This window comes from Branchiostoma lanceolatum, chromosome 15 (assembly GCF_035083965.1).
Source record: "Branchiostoma lanceolatum isolate klBraLanc5 chromosome 15, klBraLanc5.hap2, whole genome shotgun sequence".
Taxonomy (NCBI): domain Eukaryota; kingdom Metazoa; phylum Chordata; class Leptocardii; order Amphioxiformes; family Branchiostomatidae; genus Branchiostoma; species Branchiostoma lanceolatum.
In genome coordinates, this window is record NC_089736.1 from 15,595,380 (window position 1) to 15,620,281 (window position 24,902).

The window sequence follows — 24,902 nt, forward strand, 5'->3', positions numbered from 1 at the left end:
CGCAGACACAAGTTTACTCCGTTTCGCTAATTATACCCTGGAATCCAGAGCAATTGTACCGGCCAATTGTACCTACATTTACCTGAATACACATACAGATGGACTAATGTTACCTATACGCAACTATAAGGCATGTAAGATGAGATATCTACATGTATGTCCTACCTAGTACCTTACAACGTTCGTTCCAAAATGTTGAACCAAACTGTTCGGGAGTGTTCTGTCGCCCTCTGGAGTGGTCACCAAACGCGAAGAACCAATTCAAATAGCGCCAAAAGGAATAAATAAGTTTAAAATCCCTTCATATCGTTGAATAGAAATAATAGTCAGAGAAATTTAATTACATTATAAAACATATTATAAATCTACCTATAAAAGCATAATATGTAGATTTAATTAATGTACTTAGCTTTTTCCATTGATCAGTTGCAGCGTTTGCATGCGGTCACAGATGTGTCAACAATTCAAGACTGTCTGTTTTTTCTCGCTCCTTTGCCATATAAGGCAAAGCCTTAACAGGAAATTTAGAGGGTCTTGCCATATAAGGTCTTATTGTGTGTGACACAGTGTTGGACCAAGTACCATTGAAGGTAAGAGCCACCACATGTTTGTGATTTCTAACTTGCTTTGTGATTACTTATGTGAATTCTTTTTTGTCTTTAAAAGTTGCCAAACTCAGGCTAAATAGAACGCATAGCTTACTTTAATGCAATTAGGTGACTATAACTGGCGTGCCTCGCTTTCAAAGACCTTAATATATAATATCATTACCAGACCTGCAAATCACACCCGAGCTTCTAATTTTGATTGACATCTAACAGGTATCCATCTTTTCTATATATTTTATGATCAAACAGAGCGTTCAGACCGACTCATAACACTGTACTAATATGTTTTTCATCTCCGTGTATACGTACATGCACAGTTTCTATCACATAACAGTTGAGAATGGCTTTTTCAGTTGACGAAGATGAAGGACACAACAGTAACTAAGTGACTGACTATTCAACTTGCGGACGCCCCCCTCCCCCGAGAAACCATAGTTTTTGGCAATGAGAATTAAGCTTGTAATCTCTAATGCTACTATTGTTTCACGTTGCCTTTCTAATGTATTTTATATGATATTATGTAGCATAAAACTAATATTTCCAAAATACACGGTGAAACAACACAGTGTCTTTTGTAATGTTGTCTAGTATTCATAGGCGATAAAATGGACTAGTAAACATACAATTATACTAGTCTTCTAAGTAGCATAACAATCACTACAACAGCTGTTTGCTGTTTTATGTTTGCATCACATTGTTAGTTCGAAGTAACGTTATTATTTATTACCATTTAGATATTCAGCAAAATGATCTCCATGTCAATCTTATGATAGTAGCTAGTCTAGAGTGAATGATATCGTTAATATATATTGATATTTATCTTAACCTTAGTATTTTACTTGAACGGTACCTTAATGAGTCAAGTCGAAACAAAAGGGTAAATGACTCTTGAATAAAACATTAAAACAGTTCCACATTACTGTAAATACTACAACACAATCTGTACTATAACTGTGAACAGTCATATTACAGGAACCAACAATATCAACATCAAGTAGATTTTTTTTTAATGATGCAGATACCGTGAAAATGAGGTGTGATTTCGAATATACGTTAAGATATTCTGTGCCCCCCCCCCCCCCCCCTCTGTAAAACAAGGCACAAATTTGCTCAAGCGTTGTCTTCAACAGCGTCTTCCCGCAAAGGAGGAGTACCATCTTCGCTAGGAACTGTGCCTTGCGGAGAGGCCGGTGTTTCCAACATTCTTTTTTTTGCACAGGAATTGTAGATGCCAACTGCCGCCAGGGCGATTGTAGCAGACAGGGCTGCCGTTGTGACGACGATGATGATCAGTTCAGTGTTGTCCAAATCCTGACAAAAGAAGAAAAAACACATCAAGTCAAAGACAATCACGAAAATGGAGCTAAATTTTTATTGGTTTTATGATTTGTGACAAAAAATGTATTGTTAGACATTTCACAACATTCTTAACTGAAAGAACCAGGAAAGGGGCTAAGGGTCAAATTGTCCAGCACCTGGGACCCAGCCTTGGCCGCAGACCAGGTTTAGCTCCTATATTAAAATATATGAGCTATTTTCCCTTTTACTTCACCTTGTCTTGACTTGTCTAATTTGTTTTTCCATGGGACTATGTAAAATTGTATTCTCTTTATTTGCATATCAATTCATAGCTCGTGGTTAAAAACCTGCTGTTCGACAATCTTGCTCACAGTCACTGACGAAAAGTAGTGGATGCTACTTGAAATTAACGTCTGACCGTTTCCAAAATCATATTCAGTTGCTTGAGTAATTGTTTTTTTTTGGTGAAGGAATCATCACTAACTACTTACAACGGACTGTTCTTTTGCTGTACCGGTTATTTCACCACTTCCTCCGCTTGGTGGTTTCTCGGTCCCGGTAAAGTCTCCGCAGGTCGGGAAGCCGTACGGCAGGGCGGGCAGCTTGTCCAGGGCCTCCGCGATGATCATGGACATCCCTGCAGTCCGATGAGTTGTTTGATGGCAGTGGAAGGACCAGTAGCCTGGGTTGTTACTCCTATGGCATTCGATATCATCAAGCATTTGTTTTATATATTTTTGTGAGATCTGAATCATTTTAGAGCCAAAGAAGATTGGACCAGTTAACTTCTGCCACCCAGAAAGTGAAGACTGCAATACATCATTGTCAGCTTCTGTTAATTTTTTTTTTTTTTTTTTCAACCTTTATTTAACCTTGAAAGTATGTACAACATACACTCTTCGGCCGAGGCCGTTTTTCAAGAGTTCAAGGGAGGAGGTCAGGGGTCCTTTCAACGTACCATCGTATAATAGAAACATAAATTGTTATACAAAAATAACGTAACAATCAGTATTCCATAATCATATTCGGTATATAAAGATAAGTCGACTATATAACATCATTTCCCTATTCGGTAATAATACTCAGTTCGTAGTTACTGATGGTTCGTAGTTACTGATGGTTCGTAGTTACTTAATGGTTAAGGATACAATTTTCTGCAGTCATGATCACGGTATAAATTTTGATGTTATTAAAGTAGAAAACCCTCCTCTTATACTATAGGCAGGTAATCTAAAAATGCATATGACGCCTCTGACTCGTCGCCAAAAAATGTCATCTTCTTAGGGACAGTAATAGATAAACAGTGACCACAAACCTGAACTCTATAACGGTGTAACCACGGGCAGGAATGACGACAGTGTCTCTAATTGGAGGCATGTTGAAGTTCAAGTTCGGCCTTGTACCGTTCCAGGAAGCTATGTAGCACCTTATTCTGTCCTTCCCACAGTCAATGTCGGCGTTCTGAGAGATCCAACGTCCTACAGATCGTAGGGAATCAAGAACACCAATAAGCAAAGAGAAATATTGAAACCATCTGCTATCAAAGCCTTCGAAAACGTTTTCATTATATGATATTCGTTTAAGACTTTATTCCGTATTCATTATAAATTCTCCTCTAAACGAGGTTATTAATATGTTTCGTCATTCCGTAGGATAATATCACTAGATGTTGCACTGTTTATTGTTGGTGTTCATCTAACTTGAGTTCGAAATTAGTGTTCGCGTTCGCTTTTCATGACTTAGACCAACAAATCATTCTACTTTTTAAGACTACTAATGAATCTTGATATAACTGAAGTGCAAACTCACCCGTTGTTTCATTGTAGTCTGGAAATCCCATGGCAAGAACCCTGAAGTCGTAACCATGGAGATGAATGAGGTGATGCCCTCCACTTCCTAAGCCAAGGTTGATCAACACAACCCTGATGGTCTTCCCATGTGAAATCTCCTCCATGTAGGTACACGTACATCCGTCCGTCTCACAGGTGGCTTCGCAAGGGGTAACGTCATAGGGTGCGTTGAAAATCAGTGGCTTTTTCGGGGTGGCAAAACTTCGACCATTTACTGAGGAGTCAGGTTGGAATCCGAAATTTAAGAAGTACTCCTCAGTTTCTGACTCGTCCGGCATTGAATACTCCTCGGTGCTCTTGAGGTCTGAGACGTAGACACATTCCGTGTTGCTGCCTTGGGGGAACGCCGGAAAAGGGCAGTTCAGAACTCGGCATGGGTTGTTTTCAGTACAGGTTTGCATGGTCGTCATCGGGTCTTCATCGGCAGGAGCGTTGTTATATGCCAAGATGGCTTTCACCTCTTGCAGTCGATCCTCTGGCTCGACATCGGGCCCTTTCCCCGCCCACAGCGTCTGGGCACGGATCCAGTAGTTACCACTTGGCTGATCGCCGACCACTTCAAAGTCGTAAGATTCTCCCGGAAAGACGAGGATGGACTGAACCTGGACCGGCTCGACGTCATATCCGTCGTTTGCCACGACCGTCATGCTGTGCTCGTCGATGGATACGCGGAAGTAGAACTGTGCACCTGCGTGGATCATGCGGAATCGTAAGGTTTCTCCTGGTGGTATTTCAAACGTTGTGAGTGGCGCGAAGTTGTTGTTATAACGACCACGACCGTTTATAAGGGCCGACTTGAAGCTGGTAATCGCCAGGGCGTTACCGTCGAAGCTGAATCCAAGATCTTGCAAAAGGTCCTAGGATATAGGAAAATCGAGTCTCAAGAGATCAGGACTATCATAAAGAAAATGCAATCTAGCACATCTCCATCTATAGAGCAAAAATAAACAAAAACAGGACAATGATCGAAAACCTGTCATCCTTAGTTCCCTTCTGACGAGAATCACCCAGGCCCTCATTCGAGAAAAAAATTATGATCTTAAGATATATATACTAGCAATAGGGCATTGTTATGCACATCATTCTCAACGTCATTAATAGTAGTATTTCAAAAGCAAACTTACAAGGTATCGTATGGGAGGCTGTGCCACCGCGTCGAAGTTTTCATGCCACCAATCTTGAAGAAAAACCGGTATAGACGGAGTCGTGGGCATGCTGCAAGGCACACAAAACCAACACAGCTATAGTTTCAAGTGAAGTGAATAAAAGAAAACAATTGATAATTTTAATTTTAATTTTAATTTTAATTTTAATTTTAATTTTAATTTTAATTTTAATTTTAATTTTAATTTTAATTTTAATTTTGATTTTGATTTTGATTTTGATTTTAATTTTAATTTTAATTTTAATTTTAATTTTAATTTTAATTTTAATTTTAATTTTAATTTTAATTTTAATTTTAATTTTAATTTTAATTTTAATTTTAATTTTAATTTTAATTTTAATTTCAATTTCGATTTTAACTTCAATATCAATTTTAGTTGTAGTTTCAGTTTCAATTTCAATTTCAATAACAACTTGAACTTCAATCATTATTATAATTTCAATTCTAATTCTAATCTTAATCTTAATTCTAATTTTAATTCTAATCTTAATCACAATCTTAATCTTAATCATCAATTATAATCCTAATCTTGATTCTGATTCTAATTTCAATTTCAACTTTAATCTTACTATATATTTTCATCTCAATCTTAATCTCAATTTGAAAACAAAACTTCATTCTAATCCTAATTTCAATTTCAACTGTTACTGCCCTTCTGATTTAATATACAGTATACGCTGAATGTACATAATGAAACCTACCTGGTTTTGTGTACTATGAACGCCCCATAAAGACCATCTTCCTTCTGTGAGCCAAGATGACTGTGGTACCAGTGTGTCCCAGCCGGCTCCGCCTATTGTAATATAAAATCAGTAAATCGCACATAAACACACATGAAAATGATAGTCCATAATTCTATTGGTATCATCATCAGTCGACGTGCTTTCACACCGTCGGGGTTATATCGACCCATACGGCGTGACATACCCTTTCGTTGCCTGATGCAAGGCGGGGATGCGCCAAGTCTCCCGTCCTGGTAAATGGTGTACATGTAAATCACCGTATGGCTAATACAAGATGGAGGTTCACCAATTCCCCATCCGGGTGATTAGTAGTGAATCACCAGCTCTAGACAGAAGTCTTTGTACCATCGCACACCGGGGCATGCCCCCACTCTTTTATGAAAGGTGTGGTGTGCTCGTTTACGTGCGTGAGGTGTGGCTCTTCCCGAACACGGGACCTCCATTTAACGTCCTATCCGAGGGACGTCCCTAGCCCTAGATGAGCTAGGTACTCATTTACACCTGAGTGTAGTGAGGAAAGTCGTGTTAACTGCCTTTCCCAAGGGCACAACGTTGGAGCGCAAGTTCGGACATGTCTCTGGGCACAACCCGGATCGAACTTTGTCTGACAGCGGACTGTTGGTATACACACCCTGACCTCTTCATATGATACTTCTTTTTACAGAAACTCACCTTGAACCTGTAGGTGAAACTCTGCATGGGTAAGATGGGACACTGTGTGACGTAAGGCACCCCGTCCATATATGGCACACCGCGCATGTACATTCCGTGGAAGTGGAGTGATGTGGCTTCTCTGATCAGTTTGTTGACAACGGTTACGACCACCTAGTCGGGAGAGATATAAAAATGTAGAAATGTAGGCGTAGAATGAACGTGCTGAAGTGAGGCTATAACATCAAAAGTACAAAATATATATAAGGCAGTCTTTTTTGAAGTGATGGTGAAAGGGTTAGCTCAATGGTTCATAATGGTTCTTCATGCTTTTGGATAGCATTTTGTCCTGAGCGACAAAACATAAAATACACAATTACAATAACAACAACAACTAAAAAGAAACTACCAGAACAAGAAAAACAAGAGTCTGAAGTCCCCAAATCTCCATGAAATTTGTTTTTATATATGATGTGTTTTTGACAAATATGCCATTGCACCTCCAGTGACACATACCAGAGGGCCCAAAATCGACATTGACCTTTCTCCTCCCAACACCTACCCACAAACCACAGATCATTACCAATCCATCTACACGTTTTTCAGTTATGCTGACCAAAAGCAACCGATGACACACTTATACACACACGCATATACATGCTGTTGGGACTTGGGGAATGCTCGTCCTAGATATGAGAAAAACAGATATGACAGGTGTGACAGGTGTGACAGGTGTGAGATCCTTCAACATACCTAGAATGGAGGTGTAGATATTCCTCATTACTTATGTAAATCCAGTCCAAATTTGCATAATTTGCACTTCAGTTTGTACATCTCTGCGTACCAAATAACATGACAATCTGTTGTTCCTTTCTTCAGCTATTCTCCTTAGAAGATTACTATAAATACGCCATTGCAGTTCCAGTGACACATACCAGGGGGCCCAAAATCGACCTTGACCTTTCTCCTCCCAACACGTACCCACATACCAAATACCATTACAATCCATATACACGTTCTTCAGTTATGCTAACTTTAAGCATCCGGTGACACAAACATATACACACGCAAACACACACGCAAACGCACGCAAAGCAATCTTTTTTCATGGGGATAACAATATAATATATTGGGCACCCCCTCAGCAGGCCCGACTCGCGCTCGGTACGTTAACTCCCGCATCGCCCTAATATTCCAAGCCGATATTCTGGCTTTTGGCAACGTTAATTACAGTTACTCATGAATTAGTAATAAGCAAGCCTTTTTTGCCAGAAATAGTCGTTATTTTGTTCTGAACCCAAAATAGCGATGTAAGACGTAACCGGACTGGCTGATAGCTTCCCGGCGACCTTTGCGGCTTTGCAGAAGATGGGCTTATGCAAAGCCTCTGATGGCCAGAAAGTTAAAGCTGTTTTGGTGGTGACTTCGATCGCCAGAATACCGTCTTGGAATAGCAGGGCCGATGCGGGAGATAAAGTTCCGAGCGATTTGGGCCTGCTGAGGGTGACATTGGGTAGCAGATCATTTGTTTACCTGTGCTCCTTCCATGACCTCCAGCGTGGGACCGGGGAACTGATCGTTCACGAGGATTACGTTTCGCTGCACTCCATCAGCTGTGATGGTCTCTTCCACGGGAACTATCTTTATAGGTACGTCTGCGCCAGGAATAGAGTTTGTGACCTGCAGGCTTCCATTTGTCAGAATCTTGACCTGGAGTTTTGGTACATACGAAATTATTTGGGTGTGAAAGTAAAGGAGGCTGAGTCATTTGTGTACTTAGGAAGCGTGGTAGACCGCCAGGGGGGCACAGATAGGATGTGACAGCCAGGATAGGGAAAGCAAGAGCAGTTTTATCATGATGAAGAAGCTATGGGCTTCGAGGGTGATACGTATAGCTACAAAACTACGCTCATTCAAAACAACTGTCAAGTATTACTGTATGGTTCGAAAACATGGAGGATCGCAAAAATGACGCAACACAGGGTACAAACTCTCTTAAACATTTGCTTAAGAAGGATCTTAAAAATCCTGTGGAAAGACAGAATTAGTAACAAGGAATTAAGGGAAAGAGCCAGTCAAAACCCAGTTGGAAGTCAGATCCTCAAGAGGAAATGGTCCTGGATAGGGCACACGGTCGAGCTCAGAAAACCCACAGCCAGCATCACGCATCAGGCCCTGACCCGGACCCTCAAGGTAAACGGAAAAGAGGACGGCCAAAGAACAGATGGCCATGGAGGAGATGAGGAGCATAAGCAGTAGCTGGCATGACCTCGAAAAGAAGGCCCAGAGACGAGTGCAGCTGAGGACTATCATCGATAGCCAATGCTCCAACTCCAACTGGGGCGAAGGGCCTTAGTATGTAAATACTGTAATAGAAAACTGTCATGAGATCTTAAAAAAACAAGCCTGTTAGGGTTTGCTCAAAAGTGATTAACAAACCTAACACGCTGTTAAAACAGCCCTTGTAGACTGACTCCAGAAAATCTTAACATGCTTGCCTAAGGTTACCAAAATTCAAAATGGCGGCCTTACTAAGGTTGGTCACCAAAAATCAAAATGGCGGCCTTACTAAGGTTTGAAAATTCAAAATGGCGGCCTTACCTCGCGGTCGTCGCCTTTACCGTCGGTGTGCGTCATGGTTCGCCCATAACGAACCACCAGGGTGAACTCACACACGTCATCAGTGCACCTCTGCGCAGTTGCCATGGAAACGTAGAGGCAAGTAAAAACAAGTGCATGGAGCAGATTCATGATCCCTTTGGACTCTATCTGAAAGAAAATCATTTTGTAATCGTTTACGATTTTAGCTGACAGAAGCATGGAAATATTTTGTATATCATCTTTTTCTTTAGATCAAATATGTATTCGTAAATTGCACTTCTGTAGCCAAATATCTGCAAAACGAAGGCTTAATTTGTCGGATTGCTTCCATTCATAAGTGTTGTATAGCTATTTACTGACGGTTCACTCACACATAGAGCAAATTGTACTACAGTACGACAGCCACGCCTTCAGCCGATCTAACACAGATGTACATATGTACAAAATCGGCATTTTTACTCAACAGAAGTGTTGATCAAGCAAATAAGTAGAATATTCTAACCTTAGGTCAAGACACGGGACGATGTCCGCACTAACGAATCGCATAAAAGCGAGAGACCGTGCAAGTATTACGACACGACAGATGTTTTCATGAGCAGAGAATAGTTTTCTTAGCTCTCTACAACACATCCAATATATATGTATATAGCCAGGTAATAAGAGATGCGAACGATTACATGGTTTATCCTGTTTTTAGTAGCCAGATCCAGGCTAAATAGTAGACATGGCTTAATGTTATTAGATCGTGACTATAACTGGCGTTTCTCGCCTTCATAGACCTCACTGTACAATCTACACCTTATGTAATGTAATGTAGACATACAAATTAGCGCAACGGGGGAGTTCTAGCTGGAGAGTTGACCAGCCCTTACCAAGAAAAAGGTAAAGGGCGCGGTCCACTCCCCGGGCTACAACTCCCCGAGTGTTCATTTGGTGACTGTCTCGGGCCACCGTAGGGACTCGCTAGCGGCCCGGTCCTAGTCTGGTTCCCACGGGACATGTGTCTTGGGGGAGGGGTCCAACGTGCGACTGCCACACATCGTACGACATATCTAACGCAGAAATACATATCAGCATTTTAAATCATAAAATAACTTTACCAATCATGCAAAACAAAGAATATCCTACCTTTTGCTACCATCAGTTCACGTATAAAAACGAAATACCACAAATCCCGCGTAATCAACGACACGATAGGTCTTTCCTTACAAAATAACTGTTTTCTTAGCTATCTACACCTTATGTAATCTGAATATAGCTAAGTAATTGCAGACGCTTGAGAATCTACGTGTGCATTTTCTCACACACCACAGTAGAGGAAAGATTCTAATTCAACGTTTAACTCACGAAATTCACCCCCCCCCCTGCACGGGACCGAAGGGTTAAAGGAAACTCATGCAATACTACAGGGTCCATAAAGTTGGATTTAAAAAGTCAATTTATTTAGTCATTTCTATACATGATTAGTTCAAACAATACTATCACAATGTATAGCAACGTCCATGATGCAAAACAATGACATTGTTGTGATGTGAGAACTCACTGAAAATCGTGGCCGGAGTTTTTGTAGGCTTGCGAAACTAAGGGGATCGTCATACGGCACAACTTTGCGCGGTTTTGAAATCCTAAAAGTACTAAATTATTATGCAAATGTGCTAAGCGATGTTAGTAAATGTCACTACCATAAAGATTTATGAATTTCTTATATCCACTTTCTTTGCCCTAATATTGCTTTGGTTGCCTTTATCTGTCCCTCCTAGGCCTTCCGACCGAAAGCCGAGAATAGATACCGCTCAAACGACAATAATCGCAACGTTATTTTTTAGACCAGACGTACGGCGAAGGTAACGATAACAGACTTGCCTGTCTAAATTGCGCTCCTAGCAGCCGGCCCGCTAATTACCGCCCCCACCCAGAGAGAGATTGTGTAAACGCAGGCTTATAACATTCCAGACGTACAGGAGGCTAGACCAAAACTGCTATCATTGTATTGAGTTTAGGAAAACTGACAACTGATAGTGACACATTATCTATGAATATGGATTACATTGGGACCAGCTAAAACTCTCATACAAGGAACCGTTCAGTGAGGAAGGAAGAGGTAACGGAATAGATGTGAAGATGATATCAGATAATGGACACGCATGACATAAAGTGAAACATTAACAAACCAGAAAATCGAGAAGGATGGGGACAACTACTTGATCTTCGGTTGTGCCCCAATGTTACAATAGTTAGACTAAGGTTAGATGAGAACTGAATTGAGTTGGTTTCACTTGTAGTGTTTCACATTTAGCGTCAGGAGACCCGTCCAAAATTACGTCTTACGTAATTAGCTTTTAAGGAAAAGGCAAGTCTCGCACATGCCACTTGGAATAGCATCTTCTCCCGAAACGGGGAGGCCTTTTTTGTGCTAAAGGTGGACCATTCAAAATTAGTTGACCCCGAAGGGTACCATACGGTAGTAGTTGACCCCGAAGGGTACACCTATCGATAGTGCGCACCACTCTACCTGGCCTCGATCGATACTTTTCAGCGTAGCATCTCAGCCAGGTAAGTACCAGACAGTAATATCAGCGATATTAGACTCTTTTGAAGTATATATCATACTGAATCACTCCAAGTATCGTACGTAGGTTCTCATCTTGTTTATGCAGCCTTAAGGCGCTCATATCCACTGATACACATGATCTAGATCAAACTGATTGACTCAGTATTGCACTTCGTCCCACCCACCACTCTCGGTTTATCTCCCAACAAATCCAAAACAAGACACACACACACACACACACACACACACACACACACACACACACACACACACACACACAAACCGGAAAACAGGCCCAGCAATGCGGACGCAACCTTTTTTTTTTTAGGTTTTCCAATTTCTGACCTAGCCGACTAGGCCTGCAACTACTACTACATGGGATAAACACCTCAACCGAGGTAAAAAAGCAGCCTAAAACTTAAGAGTCACATGAGAGACATCGACTTTAGCCCAGGAATACCCATCTGCCCAGGTAGTGAGGAAACAATCCGGGCCTAGGCGATGGTATTCAAACTCAAGCCTCTCCCTGAGAGATTTCTGCAGTCGTGCAATCAGCTCCTGCCCAGGGAAATTAATCTCCTCAAGATGACCTGGCACCCGGTCTTCCATAGTGGAGCCCTGGTGATCGCCGCCAGGGTCTCCAAAACAAGCCTTGTTCTTGTCGTCATATTCTGGAAGACCAGTCCAAAAACGGCAAACCCGCCCGACAGGCGAAACCGTGGGAAGATCCGCCTATATACGAGGCCTTCAACCCACTCCCAAACCTCCGCCACCGCCGCGTACTCCCAGAAGGGGTGCGTCCCACTTTCCACCAGGTTACAACCTCTTCTGGGACAGGCGTCCGAATCAATGTAACCTCTCCACGATCAGCGATATAAGACTGCCCGGGCGCTGTCGTTCCATGGCAAGCAAGGAACGACATGACTCGAAATTATCTTGTCTGAAACCCACAGTAGCTCTGTAGAATTTTCAATTGTGGTCCGACAACTGAAACGTTTGAAAATGTACGTTTGATTCCTCCCCGATATACGGGTTAATTTAATATATATTTGGACATCTTTGAAATGAAGAATACATTTTATGTTTTTTACGTATACACTGCACGAAATCTGGGATTTACCAGACTTACCATGGGTGTGTAAATTCTCGGTAAATGTGAATTGTAACATTTACCCACAAATACCGCAAATTTACCCGGTAAAGATGTGTAAATATCGGGTAAATATCCGTAATGCAGTAAGTTTAGGCCGCAGCACAAGCCTTTGATAACCTCTTAGTCTTACCAGTTAAGAGTCCCAGTAAGAGTCCCAGTTAAAAGGCCCAGTTAAGGGCCCAGTTACAGGCACAGTTAAGGGCCCAGTTAAAGGCCCAGTTAACGGCCCAGGTAAGAGGCCCAGTTAAGAGTCCCAGTTAAGGTCCCAGTTAAGAGTCCCGGTTAAGGTCCCAGTTAAGAGTCCCAGTTAAGAGTCCCAGTTAAGGTCCCAGTTAAGAGTCCCAGTTAATATAAGGTCCCAGTTAAGGTCCCAGTTAAGGTCCCAGTTAAGGTCCCAGTTAAGGTCCCAGTTAAGAGTCCCAGATAAGAGTCCCAGTTAAGGTCCCAGTTAAGGTCCCAGTTAAGGTCCCAGTTAAGAGTCCCAGTTAAGAGTCCCAGTTAAGGTCACAGTTAAGGTCCCAGTTAAGGTCCCAGTTAAGAGTCCCAGGTAAGAGTCCCAGTTAAGGTCCCAGTTAAGGTCCCAGTTAAGAGTCCCAGATAAGAGTCCCAGTTAAGGTCACAGTTAAGGTCCCAGTTAAGAGTCCCAGTTAAGGTCCCAGTTAAGAGTCCCGGTTAAGGTCCCAGTTAAGAGTCCCAGTTAAGAGTCCCAGTTAAGAGTCCCAGTTAAGATTCCCAGTTAAGGTCCCAGTTAAGAGTCCCAGTTAAGAGTCCCAGATAAGAGTCCCGGTTAAGGTCACAGTTAAGGTCCCAGTTAAGAGTCCCAGTTAAGGTCCCAGTTAAGAGTCCCAGTTAAAAGTCCCAGTTAAGGTCCCAGTTAAGGTCCCAGTCAAGAGTCTCAGTTAAGAGTCCCAGTTAAGGTCACAGTTAAGGTCCCAGTTAAGAGTCCCAGCTAAGGTCACAGTTAAGGTCCCAGTTAAGAGTCCCAGTTAAGGTCACAGTTAAGGTCCCAGTTAAGAGTCCCAGTTAAGGTCCCAGTTAAGAGTCCCGGTTAAGGTCCCAGTTAAGAGTCCCAGTTAAGAGTCCCAGTTAAGGTCACAGTTAAGGTCCCAGTTAAGAGTCCCAGTTAAGGTCCCAGTTAAGAGTCCCGGTTAAGGTCCCAGTTAAGAGTCCCAGTTAAGGTCCCAGTTAAGGTCCCAGTTAAGAGTCCCAGATAAGAGTCCCAGTTAAGGTCACAGTTAAGGTCCCAGTTAAGAGTCCCAGTTAAGGTCCCAGTTAAGAGTCCCAGGTAAAAGTCCCAGTTAAGGTCCCAGTTAAGGTCCCAGTCAAGAGTCTCAGTTAAGAGTCCCAGTTAAGAGTCCCAGTTAAGAGTCCCAGTTAAGAGTTATAGTTAAGAGTCCCAGTTAAGGTCCCAGTTAAGAGTCCCAGTTAAGAGTCCCAGTTAAGGTCCCAGTTAAGGTCCCAGTTAAGAGTCCCAGATAAGAGTCCCAGTTAAGGTCCCAGTTAAGGTCCCAGTTAAGGTCCCAGTTAAGAGTCCCAGTTAAGGTCCCAGTTAAGGTCCCAGTTAAGAGTACCAGTTAAGGTCCCAGTTAAGGTCCCAGTTAAGGTCCCAGTTAAGGTCCCAGTTAAGGTCCCAGTTAAGGTCCCAGTTAAGAGTCCCAGTTAAGGTCCCAGTTAAGGTCCCAGTTAAGGTCCCAGTTAAGGTCCCAGTTAAGAGTCCCAGTTAAGGTCCCAGTTAAGAGTCCCAGATAAGAGTCCCAGTTAAGAGTCCCAGTTAAGGTCCCAGTTAAGGTCCCAGTTAAGAGTCCCAGTTAAGGTCCCAGTTAAGGTCCCAGTTAAGAGTCCCAGTTAAGGTCCCAGTTAAGGTCCCAGTTAAGGTCCCAGTTAAGGTCCCAGTTAAGGTCCCAGTTAAGGTCCCAGTTAAGAGTCCCAGTTAAGGTCCCAGTTAAGGTCCCAGTTAAGGTCCCAGTTAAGAGTCCCAGTTAAGAGTCCCAGTTAAGGTCCCAGTTAAGGTCCCAGTTAAGAGTCTCAGTTAAGGTCCCAGTTAAGGTCCTAGTTAAGAGTCCCAGTTAAGGTCCCAGTTAAGGTCCCAGTTAAGAGTCCCAGTTAAGACAGGCGAGAGTCTCGGTTAAGAGTCTCGGTTAAGAGTCTCGGTTAAGAGTCTCGGTTAAGAGTCTCGGTTAAGAGTCTCGGTTAAGAGTCTCGGTTAAGAGTCTCGGTTAAGAGTCTCGGTTAAGAGTCTCGGTTAAGAGTCTCGGTTAAGAGTCTCGGTTAAGAGTCTCGGTTAAGAGTCTCGGTTAAGAGTCTCGGTTAAGAGTCTCGGTTAAGAGTCTCGGTTAAGAGTCTCGGTTAAGAGTCTCGGTTAAGAGTCTCGGTTTAATAAGAGTCTCGGTTTAATAAGAGTCTCGGTTAAGAGTCTCGGTTAAGAGTCTCGGTTAAGAGTCTCGGTTTAGAGTCTCGGTTAAGAGTCTCGGTTAAGAGTCTCGGTTAAGAGTCTCGGTTAAGTGTCTCGGTTAAGAGTCTCGGTTAAGAGTCTCGGTTAAGAGTCCCGGTTAAGAGTCCCAGTTAAAACAGGCAAGAGTCCCAGTTAAGAGTTTCAGTTAAGAGTTAATAGCAAGGAGGTTTATTTATGCCGAAATAAGTCTCCAAACTTACTGCAGTATATAACAAAGCTGGACTTTGTTATATATTATTATAGTATTTTATATCATACGCACGGAGGGGGGGGGCAGGCGCCTAGACCACAAGATGAGAGAGAACACTAAAACATTGAAAGCCTTTCTTGGGGGGCTTTTAGTAAAATCTTGGCAATTCTGGGGTGGCCTGACAGGTCAAACATCATTCTTCATGTCTTCAGGACCCCCGCGGGATAGTGGAATGGTAGCGAGATGGTCAACATCCTCTGATTGGTCAGTGTAGGCACGCATGCGCACAAGTGGGTGGCGAAAATTTCAAAAATGGAGGGGAAACCGTTCCTTCGTCCTTGTTCGTTTGGCATGGATGAGCCGTTGTATCGCGATCCTCGCGAAACATGGTACCGCCATAGTCTACTATGGTTGACAAGAGACCAAGAGGAGGCTGGATAGTATAAGTGAATGGGTTGTAAGCTCAAAACGCGCGGAAATTGATGATGTCAGTTTCGTCAACACTTCGCCCCCCTCCCCCCTTGCCGAGCAGGACTACTAGTATCTTTTTTCTGCAAGTGGTGAGTATAAACACTTCGTACAGATTAGAAAATGCTGTCTTTTTTAACAAAATTAGTTTGAGTTATTGACACGACATCGTCAGAAACACAAATGATTGAAAATTTCAAATTATGTCTTCAACTTACTAAGCTAACCTGATAAAAATAGATGTAAAATGTTATAATATTTTGCAACCTTCTCATGATTGGTATTAAACCAGACACGAATGCATGGTCACAATTGGCAAACAAGAAATACATTTCACTGTATTTAATGAATGAGGAAGCTGAAATTTTCACAAATATTCATTTGTTTCTCACAATCTCAAATGATTTGTTGTTGGTGACCTCGAAATTTCCATAAGATTGTTGTATTACAGGCCTGACGCCTTCTTTCCTGAATATGTTATTCAGGTGTATTCAGCTACAGATCATTTGTCAATATTATATTTCAGGTAGAAATCTACTAGTAAGTCATATGTTTAAAGATATTTAAGGATCCCAGAGTTGTGGACAACTGTGTCATTCACTTATAATATTTGTGTCCCTTTTTACCAATATGTACCTCCAGTACGGCAGCAGTAGAGACCTTCAAAAATGCAGCCCGGGTTGTTAGGAGGTTGGCTGGGAACATTGCTAGTAACTGACAGAAATGCAGCTGCTGAGTACCCAAAGTGCTGCTACAGGCTTCTTAGGTAAGACTTAAGTCCTGCATACTCATGATCAGAAGACAGAGGCACATTCAGTGTATACATTTAGAATACAATACGGTATATTCCGTATTGCACAACCAAGGGTGATGCGGAATACACCGTGTTGTATTTTATGTCATACCCACCCGAGAAAACACACGTTTCAATGCGAAATGCGCCAGAAGTTAAGAAAAGTTGGTGTCCTCGAACAAAAAATTGTAATTAACAGTCACAATTCCAACACCCGAATCCAGCATTCCAATTTTCAACTGCGGCGCACTGAAAATTAGCACTAGATATTCTAAGGAGGCCTGTGTGATAATTCATTTGTATGGAACGCTTTTTGCGGCCCAGGTATGACAAAGTATTTCATTATTGAGGCAGGCCGTCATGCTGAATCTCCATTGTCTCTCCTTGGTTGTAACTAGCAGCTGTTGTGATAATCTGATGGTAGAGTTGTGTACCGGTACACTCACTACACTGTACCGATACAGTACTGGGTACAATCAATAAGGTACAGGTCCAAAATACCTGAACCCTGAAATTTGTTTAGGTACACGGCTCTATCTGATGGTATAAGGCATGACAGTGACTGTTGGAGTATCCCAGTTACCAGTGTGACATGATATTTCTTGATCATACTATATACATGTGTAGTTTCTTTTTTTAGATTTTTCAATCTTTGCAGGGCAGATGTCCATGAGAATTCATGTTCAATGATACTTTGGTGTTCTTATCCAGGAACTGGCTCATTACAAGGCAACCTCACACCAAGAAGTCTATCATGCAGACATGAGGGAGGCAGCCTTGTCTATACCTTGCCCAGAGTGCATAGCAGCAGTGGACTCAGATGTAAATGGGAATAAAGAGAGGACACAAGCAGCTCCACAGCATATAACACTTCAGTTAATGATGTGATGTACCATAGGTGTCACTGTCCACTGTTTTGCCAGCCCATAAAGGATTACTTTCCTGGAATTCAATGCCTGTATGGGGGTGGGGGACAGCAACAAGTTCATTTCTGTATCTGGCTGTCAGACTAAGGGCCACTAAGACCTTCATAGCTTTAGTACAATATGTAGCAAATTGTGTTTCAGTCTATTTGCACTCTACAGCAGTTAATATTGTTGTATTATTATAATGATGCTGATCATGCATTTTACAATATGAAAGAAATACATTGTACCTTAACTCTGATTTTACCAGCACTATCCCGCATATACAGGCCGACCCTGCACCAAAGTCTTGTATAAAAAGTGTTTGGAATGTTGAAATGTTAAATTGTAAATTGATGTACGTGTGACATACAGATATGCTGGAAAAATTTCCCAAACCTTTCTTTTATCAAATAATGATAAAGCATTGCTTGGATAAACATGTCACTGATCATGTTGGCAAAACAGTGCATGCCCCACTGAATGTTGGCTACATATTTTCCACGTCTAACATGTAATCGGGGGCCCGGGCCAGTTGTAATTATCGTAGTAATGTTACTGTTTCTTTGCATAGTTCTCAAGCTTTTCATCATACTAGCAAATATTGATGGCATGATGTTATCAGAATTTTGCACATTACTTATGATACAACATGTATTTACTGTATGTTTAAACATTCTCCTCTATGCAATTTCCAAATTGCTGTGTTTGTCAGTATTGTTAGATGTTAAGTGCCATTCATCACAAATGATGCTTGTAAGCATTGTAAGTATCTTGTGTAGTTTATGTGTTTGTTAATACAGGACAGTTGATCACATTCAGTGTCTGATCATTTTATAACCGGTAACACTAAATTTTATCTGCATACCCTTTAGAAAAGAAAATATTGCTGAGTTTTGTCTTTTACCCTGTCCTTGTGCTCCACAAACATGGGTAGATGTGGGTAATTCAGGGGAGTGTCAGATCATGTTTGGTAAATGTCCAGATAAATGTACAGGTGGGTAAATGCCGCTAAGTATGAGATATAACGCAAATGGTAAATCTCGGTAAATTCATATTTACACTCCACGAAAAGGCGGGTAAACGACAGATACTGTGACAAATACCACGAACGGTAAATCTCGGTAAATGCATATTTACACCGTCCGTATAGGCGGGTAAATGACAGTAACTGACTTATACCACGAATGGTAAATCTCGGTAAATGTATATTTACACCGTCCGTATAGGCGGGTAAATGACAATAACTGTGACTTATACCACGAATGGTAAATCTCGGTAAATGCAGCTTTACACGACCTGGGTAAATGTGGGTAAATTTAGGCAACCATTACCGGACTTACCATACCGGGTAAATGCCGGGTAAATCTGCACCTTTACCAGCGGGTAAATGTCCGGTAAATAGCAGGTAAATGTAACCTTTACCAGACTTTACATCACATTTACCGTTACGGTAAATACCACTTTTCGTGCAGTGATAACAATCATGCCTGTTGTTGTCTTGCTCTGATATATCATTTAATCTAGAGCAGACATAGCGATTTGGGTAAATTATGATAATACACCTAAAAAGCATGTTGATTTTGGGTGAACTCACCTCAATTTGAGTTGGTTCAGGCGAGTTACACCGGGCCATACTTCAAGCTTTTAAGTCACGGTCCAGTCTTCCATATAAGACGCAAAAGAAATCCATCTTTTAGGTAACATCTAGAGGAAATTTTTGTTTTTCTTTCACCCCGAAGTCATGAAACTTCCCCTCATCAATAGCAATGCTGACTTTTTTCTACCTGTGTGCTTAGTTTTCATTTATATGGTAATGTACCTGACGATGAAAAGTCCAGTACTGCAAATAAAGTTCTGGCCACAAACTGCAAGCTTTCAGTTGATCTCACACGCAAACACATAAATGTTCTCTCTCACACACATACGTGCATACGCCCACACAAACACACACACACACACAAACAGACACACTCACACACTCACACACATGCATGCACACACACATGCACCCAACCACACGCGCGCACACACACACACACACATGCACACACACATGCACACACACATACACACACGCACACACACAAGCACACACACGCACACACACACACACACACACACACACACACACACACATCCCGCACGCACCCTGCTGCTTAACCCTGCAAACCAATACAAATTTGATGCCAGCTACTTGAGCAGGTTGGAGGATAAACTGAACTTCTCTTTTACAAAAGATGAAAGATGAGTTAGCTACTTTTGCCTGCAAAAGATTCCAAGACACAGCAAATTGTATCATCAGTACATAATGACTAACATGACTAGAGCAAAAAAGTATTTGGTTCCAAACACCATCAACAGAGGCAAACATACCTGTCCTTGGTGCTGAACAATATCCACAGTCAAATATACGTGTCCATGGTGCTGAACACCATCCTCACAGTCAAACACACCTGGCCCTGGTGCTGGGCACCATCCTCACAGTCAAACATATATGTCCTTGGTGCTGGGCACCGTCCTCAAAGTCAAACACACCTGTCCCTGGTGCTGGGCACCGTCCTCACAGTCAAGCACATCTGTCCTTGGTGCTGTACGCCATCCACACAGTAAAAACGTATGCCCTTGGTGCTGAACACCATCTACGGGCAAACATACATGTCCTTGGTACTGAACAACATCTACAGTCAAACATACCTGTCCTTGGTGCTGAACACCATCTAAAGTCAAACATACCTGTCCTTGGTACCGTGCTGAACACCATCTACAGTTAAACATACCTGTCCTTGGTGCTGAACACCATCTTCAGCCAAACATACCTGTCCTTGGTGCTGAACACCAGCTAAAGTCAAACATACCTGTCCTTGGTACCGTGCTGAACACCATCTACAGTCAAAAATACCTGTCCTTGGTGCTGAACACCATCTTCAGTCAAACATACCTGTCCTTGGTGCTTGGCACCGTCCTCACAGTCAAACACACCTGTCCCTGGTGCTGGGTACCGTCCTCACAGTCAAGCACATCTGTCATTGGTGCTGTACGCCATCCACACAGTAAAAAACGTATGTCCTTGGTGCTGAACACCATCTGCAGTCAAACATACCTGTCCTTGGTACCATGCTGAACATCATCTACAGTCAAACATACCTGTCCTTGGTGCTGAACGCGATCTTCAGTCAAACATACCTGTCCTTGGTGCTGTACGCCATCCACACAGTAAAAAACGTATGTCCTTGGTGCTGAACACCATCTGCAGTCAAACATACCTGTCCTTGGTACCGTGCTGAACACCATCTACAGTTAAACATACCTGTTCTTGGTGCTGAACACCATCTGCAGTCAAACATACCTGTCCTTGGTACCATGCTGAACATCATCTACAGTCAAACATACCTGTCCTTGGTGCTGAACACCATCTGCAGTCAAACATACCTGTCCGTGGTACCATGCTGAACATCATCTACAGTCAAACATACCTGTCCTTGGTGCTGAACGCGATCTTCAGTCGAACATACATATCCTTGGTGCTGTACGCCATCCACACAATAAAAAACGTATGTCCTTGGTGCTGAACACCATCTGCAGTCAAACATACCTGTCCTTGGTACCGTGCTGAACACCATCTACAGTTAAACATACCTGTTCTTGGTGCTGAACACCATCTACAGTCAAACATACCTGTCCTTGGTGCTGAAAACCATCCTCACAGTCAAATACACCTGTCCTTGGTGCTCAACACCATCCTCACAGTCAAACACACCTGTCCCTGGTGCTTGGCACCATCCTCCCAGCCAAACATACCTGTCCTTGATGCTGAACACCATCCTCACAGTCAAACACACCTGGCCCTGGTGCTGGGCACCATCGTCACAGTCAAACATACCTGTCCTTGGTGCTTGGCACCGTCCTCACAGTCAAACACATCTGGCCCTGGTGCTGGGCACCGTCCTCACAGTTAAGCACATCTGTCCTTGGTGCTGTACGCCATCCACACAGTAAAAAAAAAACGTTTGTCTTTGGTGCTGAACACCATCTACGGGCAAACATACATGTCCTTGGTAATGAACAACATCTGCATTCAAACATACCTGTCCTTGGTGCTGAACACCATCTAAAATCTAACATACCTGTCCTTGGTACCGTGCTGAACACCATCTACAGTCAAACATACACTGGACGAAAACAGCTCTTTAAGCGCTATTAAATTATGCTTAAAGATTCCGTTTTGGCACATCTTTACTTAAATCTAGAGACATACGCCGCATTTAAGTCTCCGTAAACCGTACGTAGTGGCACTCATTTAAGCGACGTTAAAGCACGGTAAATTCAGCTTAAACCCAAATTTTGGTTGGCGTAAATTTGTTGTAAAAATCTATATTTAAACTTTATTTAAGCTCAGTTAAGTTCCCTTAAAATGGTTGTGTGTGCTACATTCACGTGTTTGTGCTTGGGTCTTTAATGTTCAGCATCATTTCAGGTATCATTTCAATTTGTGTATTTTATTCCAACGCCAGCTTCTGAGTCAGTCATATTTTAGCTCCGTCTTCAGCTTCTAAGTCTTGAGGTCCACGCAACACGCCTCTGTTTTATCTTGAGATCTGCATTCCTCACTCAGCCCTCATCCCTTCGGAAGTCTCAGGCCCCGTAGCCCTCTTCGGATGGGTGGGAGGGGGTCTGGGGGTGGCGACGACGAAGTTTCCTTCGGGCATACCCTCCCAGCAGCCAGCTCTTTCGCCTTTCCCTGGGCACCGCCTGCCTTCCGAGTTGACAAAATCACTGCTATTCCTTGATATACAGTTGTAAGTCCCGCTCAGGGGGAAGTGGCACATCCAAATCCATGCAGCATTAGAGTCCACTCGCCGAGGTATTCCTTATTGCTGGCTGGGTTTAGGAAGTTGTAGTAAAGACTATTTTCAACTGATCGCGCAGTTTTCCTCAGTCTGGTTTTAGAATCATGGCGAAGCGCACTCGGGTTCCGTCGAACTGTCCGTCCCCGAGTTAGTAAGACGATAAAGCTGCAGCAAGAACATACAGGTCCATACACTACCAAGCTTTGGCCACCAAATGAGAAATCAAATTTTAATTTCCAACGGAAAAAGAATGTGAATATCTGCATGAGTGTTGATTGGTTCAATTCGCGAGTAGTGTATATTTGTGACCATGATATGCATAGCTAGCACACACTGTAACAATGGCCTTTTTTTATATCTATTGTTATTTGGAGACGGTCTTCCTGGGTATTTGACAATTGGACAATGGATGTTTCTACAGTCCGAAAAAGGTGTAAAATGTTTCCCAGTAATCGCCCACGTATAGCTTGAAAACAAACTTGCCAGAAATTGTCATTTTGCTATCATCTAGCAAAATAAAACAGCGTAAAGTCAGACACAAAGACGAACTTTCAAATTATCCAATTGTCGACTATAAAATGTTGTTCAGACTTACCAAAATAACAACGCCGCATTTCAAAACCTTTGACGAATATCCTGTGTTCGGGTGCAGGGGAAATCAAGTGAGACGCTTTTTTGCACGAAATTTGATAGCTTTTAGTTTAGGGTATTTATTACAGAGCAAATAGAATGGCTATAAGAACACGGTAACTGTTCACTGCATTAAAAATCGGCTCTTTAAGCACTCTTAAAGCATGCTTAAGTATTCCGTTTTGGCATTCTTTAAGTCATTTAACGTAATAATTACGCGGGCTTAAATGTTATAACTGAAAACAATTGCAAGCGGCGAGTGCACACGGCTCGCGGGAAAAAGTGCTTGCGTTTAAACCTTTAAAAGTACACCATAATTAGCAGAAAGATATCTAGACCTTCAGAAATAATACTGAGGTTTTTGAAAGTGTCGTGTGTTACATATGTCGACTGAATTGTTGTTCACTTTGGCCTAATCGACACTACCACATTTTCAAATCCTTTGGTATGCAGGAAGTGCGCGTTCAGAGGAACTTCAGCGGGCGCAATTTTTATTAGAAAACGGAAACTGTTCGTGCAAGAATTTTGTCTCCCTGAAAACAAGCGGCGATCGAGTGCACACGGCTCGCGGGAAAAAGTGCTTTCGTTTAAACCTTTCAAAGTACACCAGGGACACCTTGAGAAATAGCCAGCAGTACACCGAGGTTTTTGAAAGCGTGATGTGTTACATTTGTCGACTAAATTGTTATTCACTTTTCCAAAACGACACCGCCGCATTTTCAAATCCGTTGGTATGCATGCTGTGCGCGTTCAGAGGAACTTTTGTGCGATACTTGTTCAAAATTTGATGGTTGCTTGTTCCTATCTCGTGTTGAATATACCACACACGCTTTACCAGATTGGCAATGTTATATCAAAATGAATGTCACGTTAGGATATAAGGCTTAGGTTTAGGGTTCTTACAGAGCGGGCGCAATGTTTATAAGAAAACGGAAACTGTTCGTGCAAGAATTTTGTCTCCCTGAAAACAAGCGGTGATCGAGTGCACACGGCTCGCGGGAAAAAGTGCTTGCGTTTAAACCTTTCAAAGTACACCAGGGACACCTTGAGAAATAACTCGTAGTACACTGAGGTTTTTGAGAGTGTGATGTGTTACATTTGTTCACTAAATTGTTGTTCACATTTGCCAAAACGACGCCGCCGCATTTTCAAATCCGTTGGTATGCATGCTGTGCGCGTTCAGAGGAACTTTTGTGCGATACTTGTTTCAAAATTTGATGGTTGCTTGTTCCTATCTCGAGTTAAATAAAACACACACGCTTTACCAGATTGGCAATGTTAAGACAAAATAAATGTAACGTTAGGATATAAGACTTAGGCTTAGGGTTTTTACAGAGCGGGCGCAATGTTATTAAGAACACGGGAACTGTTCGTACAATGATTTTGTCTCCTTCTATAATGCTTACGTTTAAACCTTTCAAAGTACACCAGAAAGACCTTGAGAAATAACCCGTAGTATACTGAGGTTTTGAAAGTTTGATGTGTTACATTTATCGACTAAATTGTTATTCACTTTTCCAAAACGACACTGCCGCATTTTCAAATCCGTTGGTATGCATGCTGTGCGCGTTCAGAGGAACTTTTGTGCGATACTTGTACAAAATTTGATGGTTGCTTGTTCCTATCTCGTGTTGAATATACCACACACGCTTTACCAGATTGGCAATGTTAAGACAAAATGAATGTGACGTTAGGATATAAGACTCATGAGGTTTAGGGTTCTTACAGAGCGGGCGCAATGTTAATAAGAAAACGGAAACTGTTCGTGCAAGAATTTTGTCTCCCTGAAAACAAGCGGCGATCGAGTGCAGACGGCTCGCGGGAAAAAAAGTGCTTGCGTTTAAACCTTTTAAAGTACACCAGAAAGAACTTGAGAAATAACCCGTAGTATACTGAGGTTTTGAAAGTTTGATGTGTTACATTTGTCGACTTGTTGTTCACTTTTGCCAAAACGACACCATCGCATTTTCAAATCTGTTGGCATGTTTGCTGT

At 42.2% G+C, this 24,902-nt stretch overlaps 1 protein-coding gene and 1 long non-coding RNA gene across 2 annotated transcripts; one reads left to right on the plus strand and one right to left on the minus strand.

The window, feature by feature from the left end:
• Nucleotides 1-1,718: 1,718 nt before the first annotated feature.
• LOC136420310 (uncharacterized) lies at nucleotides 1,719-8,953 on the minus strand. The gene is made up of 9 exons (XM_066407157.1): nucleotides 8,918-8,953; nucleotides 7,850-8,026; nucleotides 6,338-6,490; nucleotides 5,624-5,715; nucleotides 4,882-4,972; nucleotides 3,717-4,614; nucleotides 3,223-3,385; nucleotides 2,399-2,603; nucleotides 1,719-1,919 (listed from the first exon to the last, which is right to left on the minus strand). Exons 1-9 carry the CDS (start codon nucleotides 8,951-8,953, stop codon nucleotides 1,719-1,721), a joined length of 2,016 nt encoding a protein of 671 aa, XP_066263254.1.
• A 6,276-nt stretch (nucleotides 8,954-15,229) lies between these two features.
• On the plus strand, nucleotides 15,230-18,246 carry LOC136421188 (uncharacterized). The gene is made up of 3 exons (XR_010753389.1): nucleotides 15,230-15,823; nucleotides 16,374-16,497; nucleotides 17,236-18,246. It is a non-coding gene; the product is annotated as an uncharacterized lncRNA (long non-coding RNA).
• Nucleotides 18,247-24,902: the final 6,656 nt, after the last annotated feature.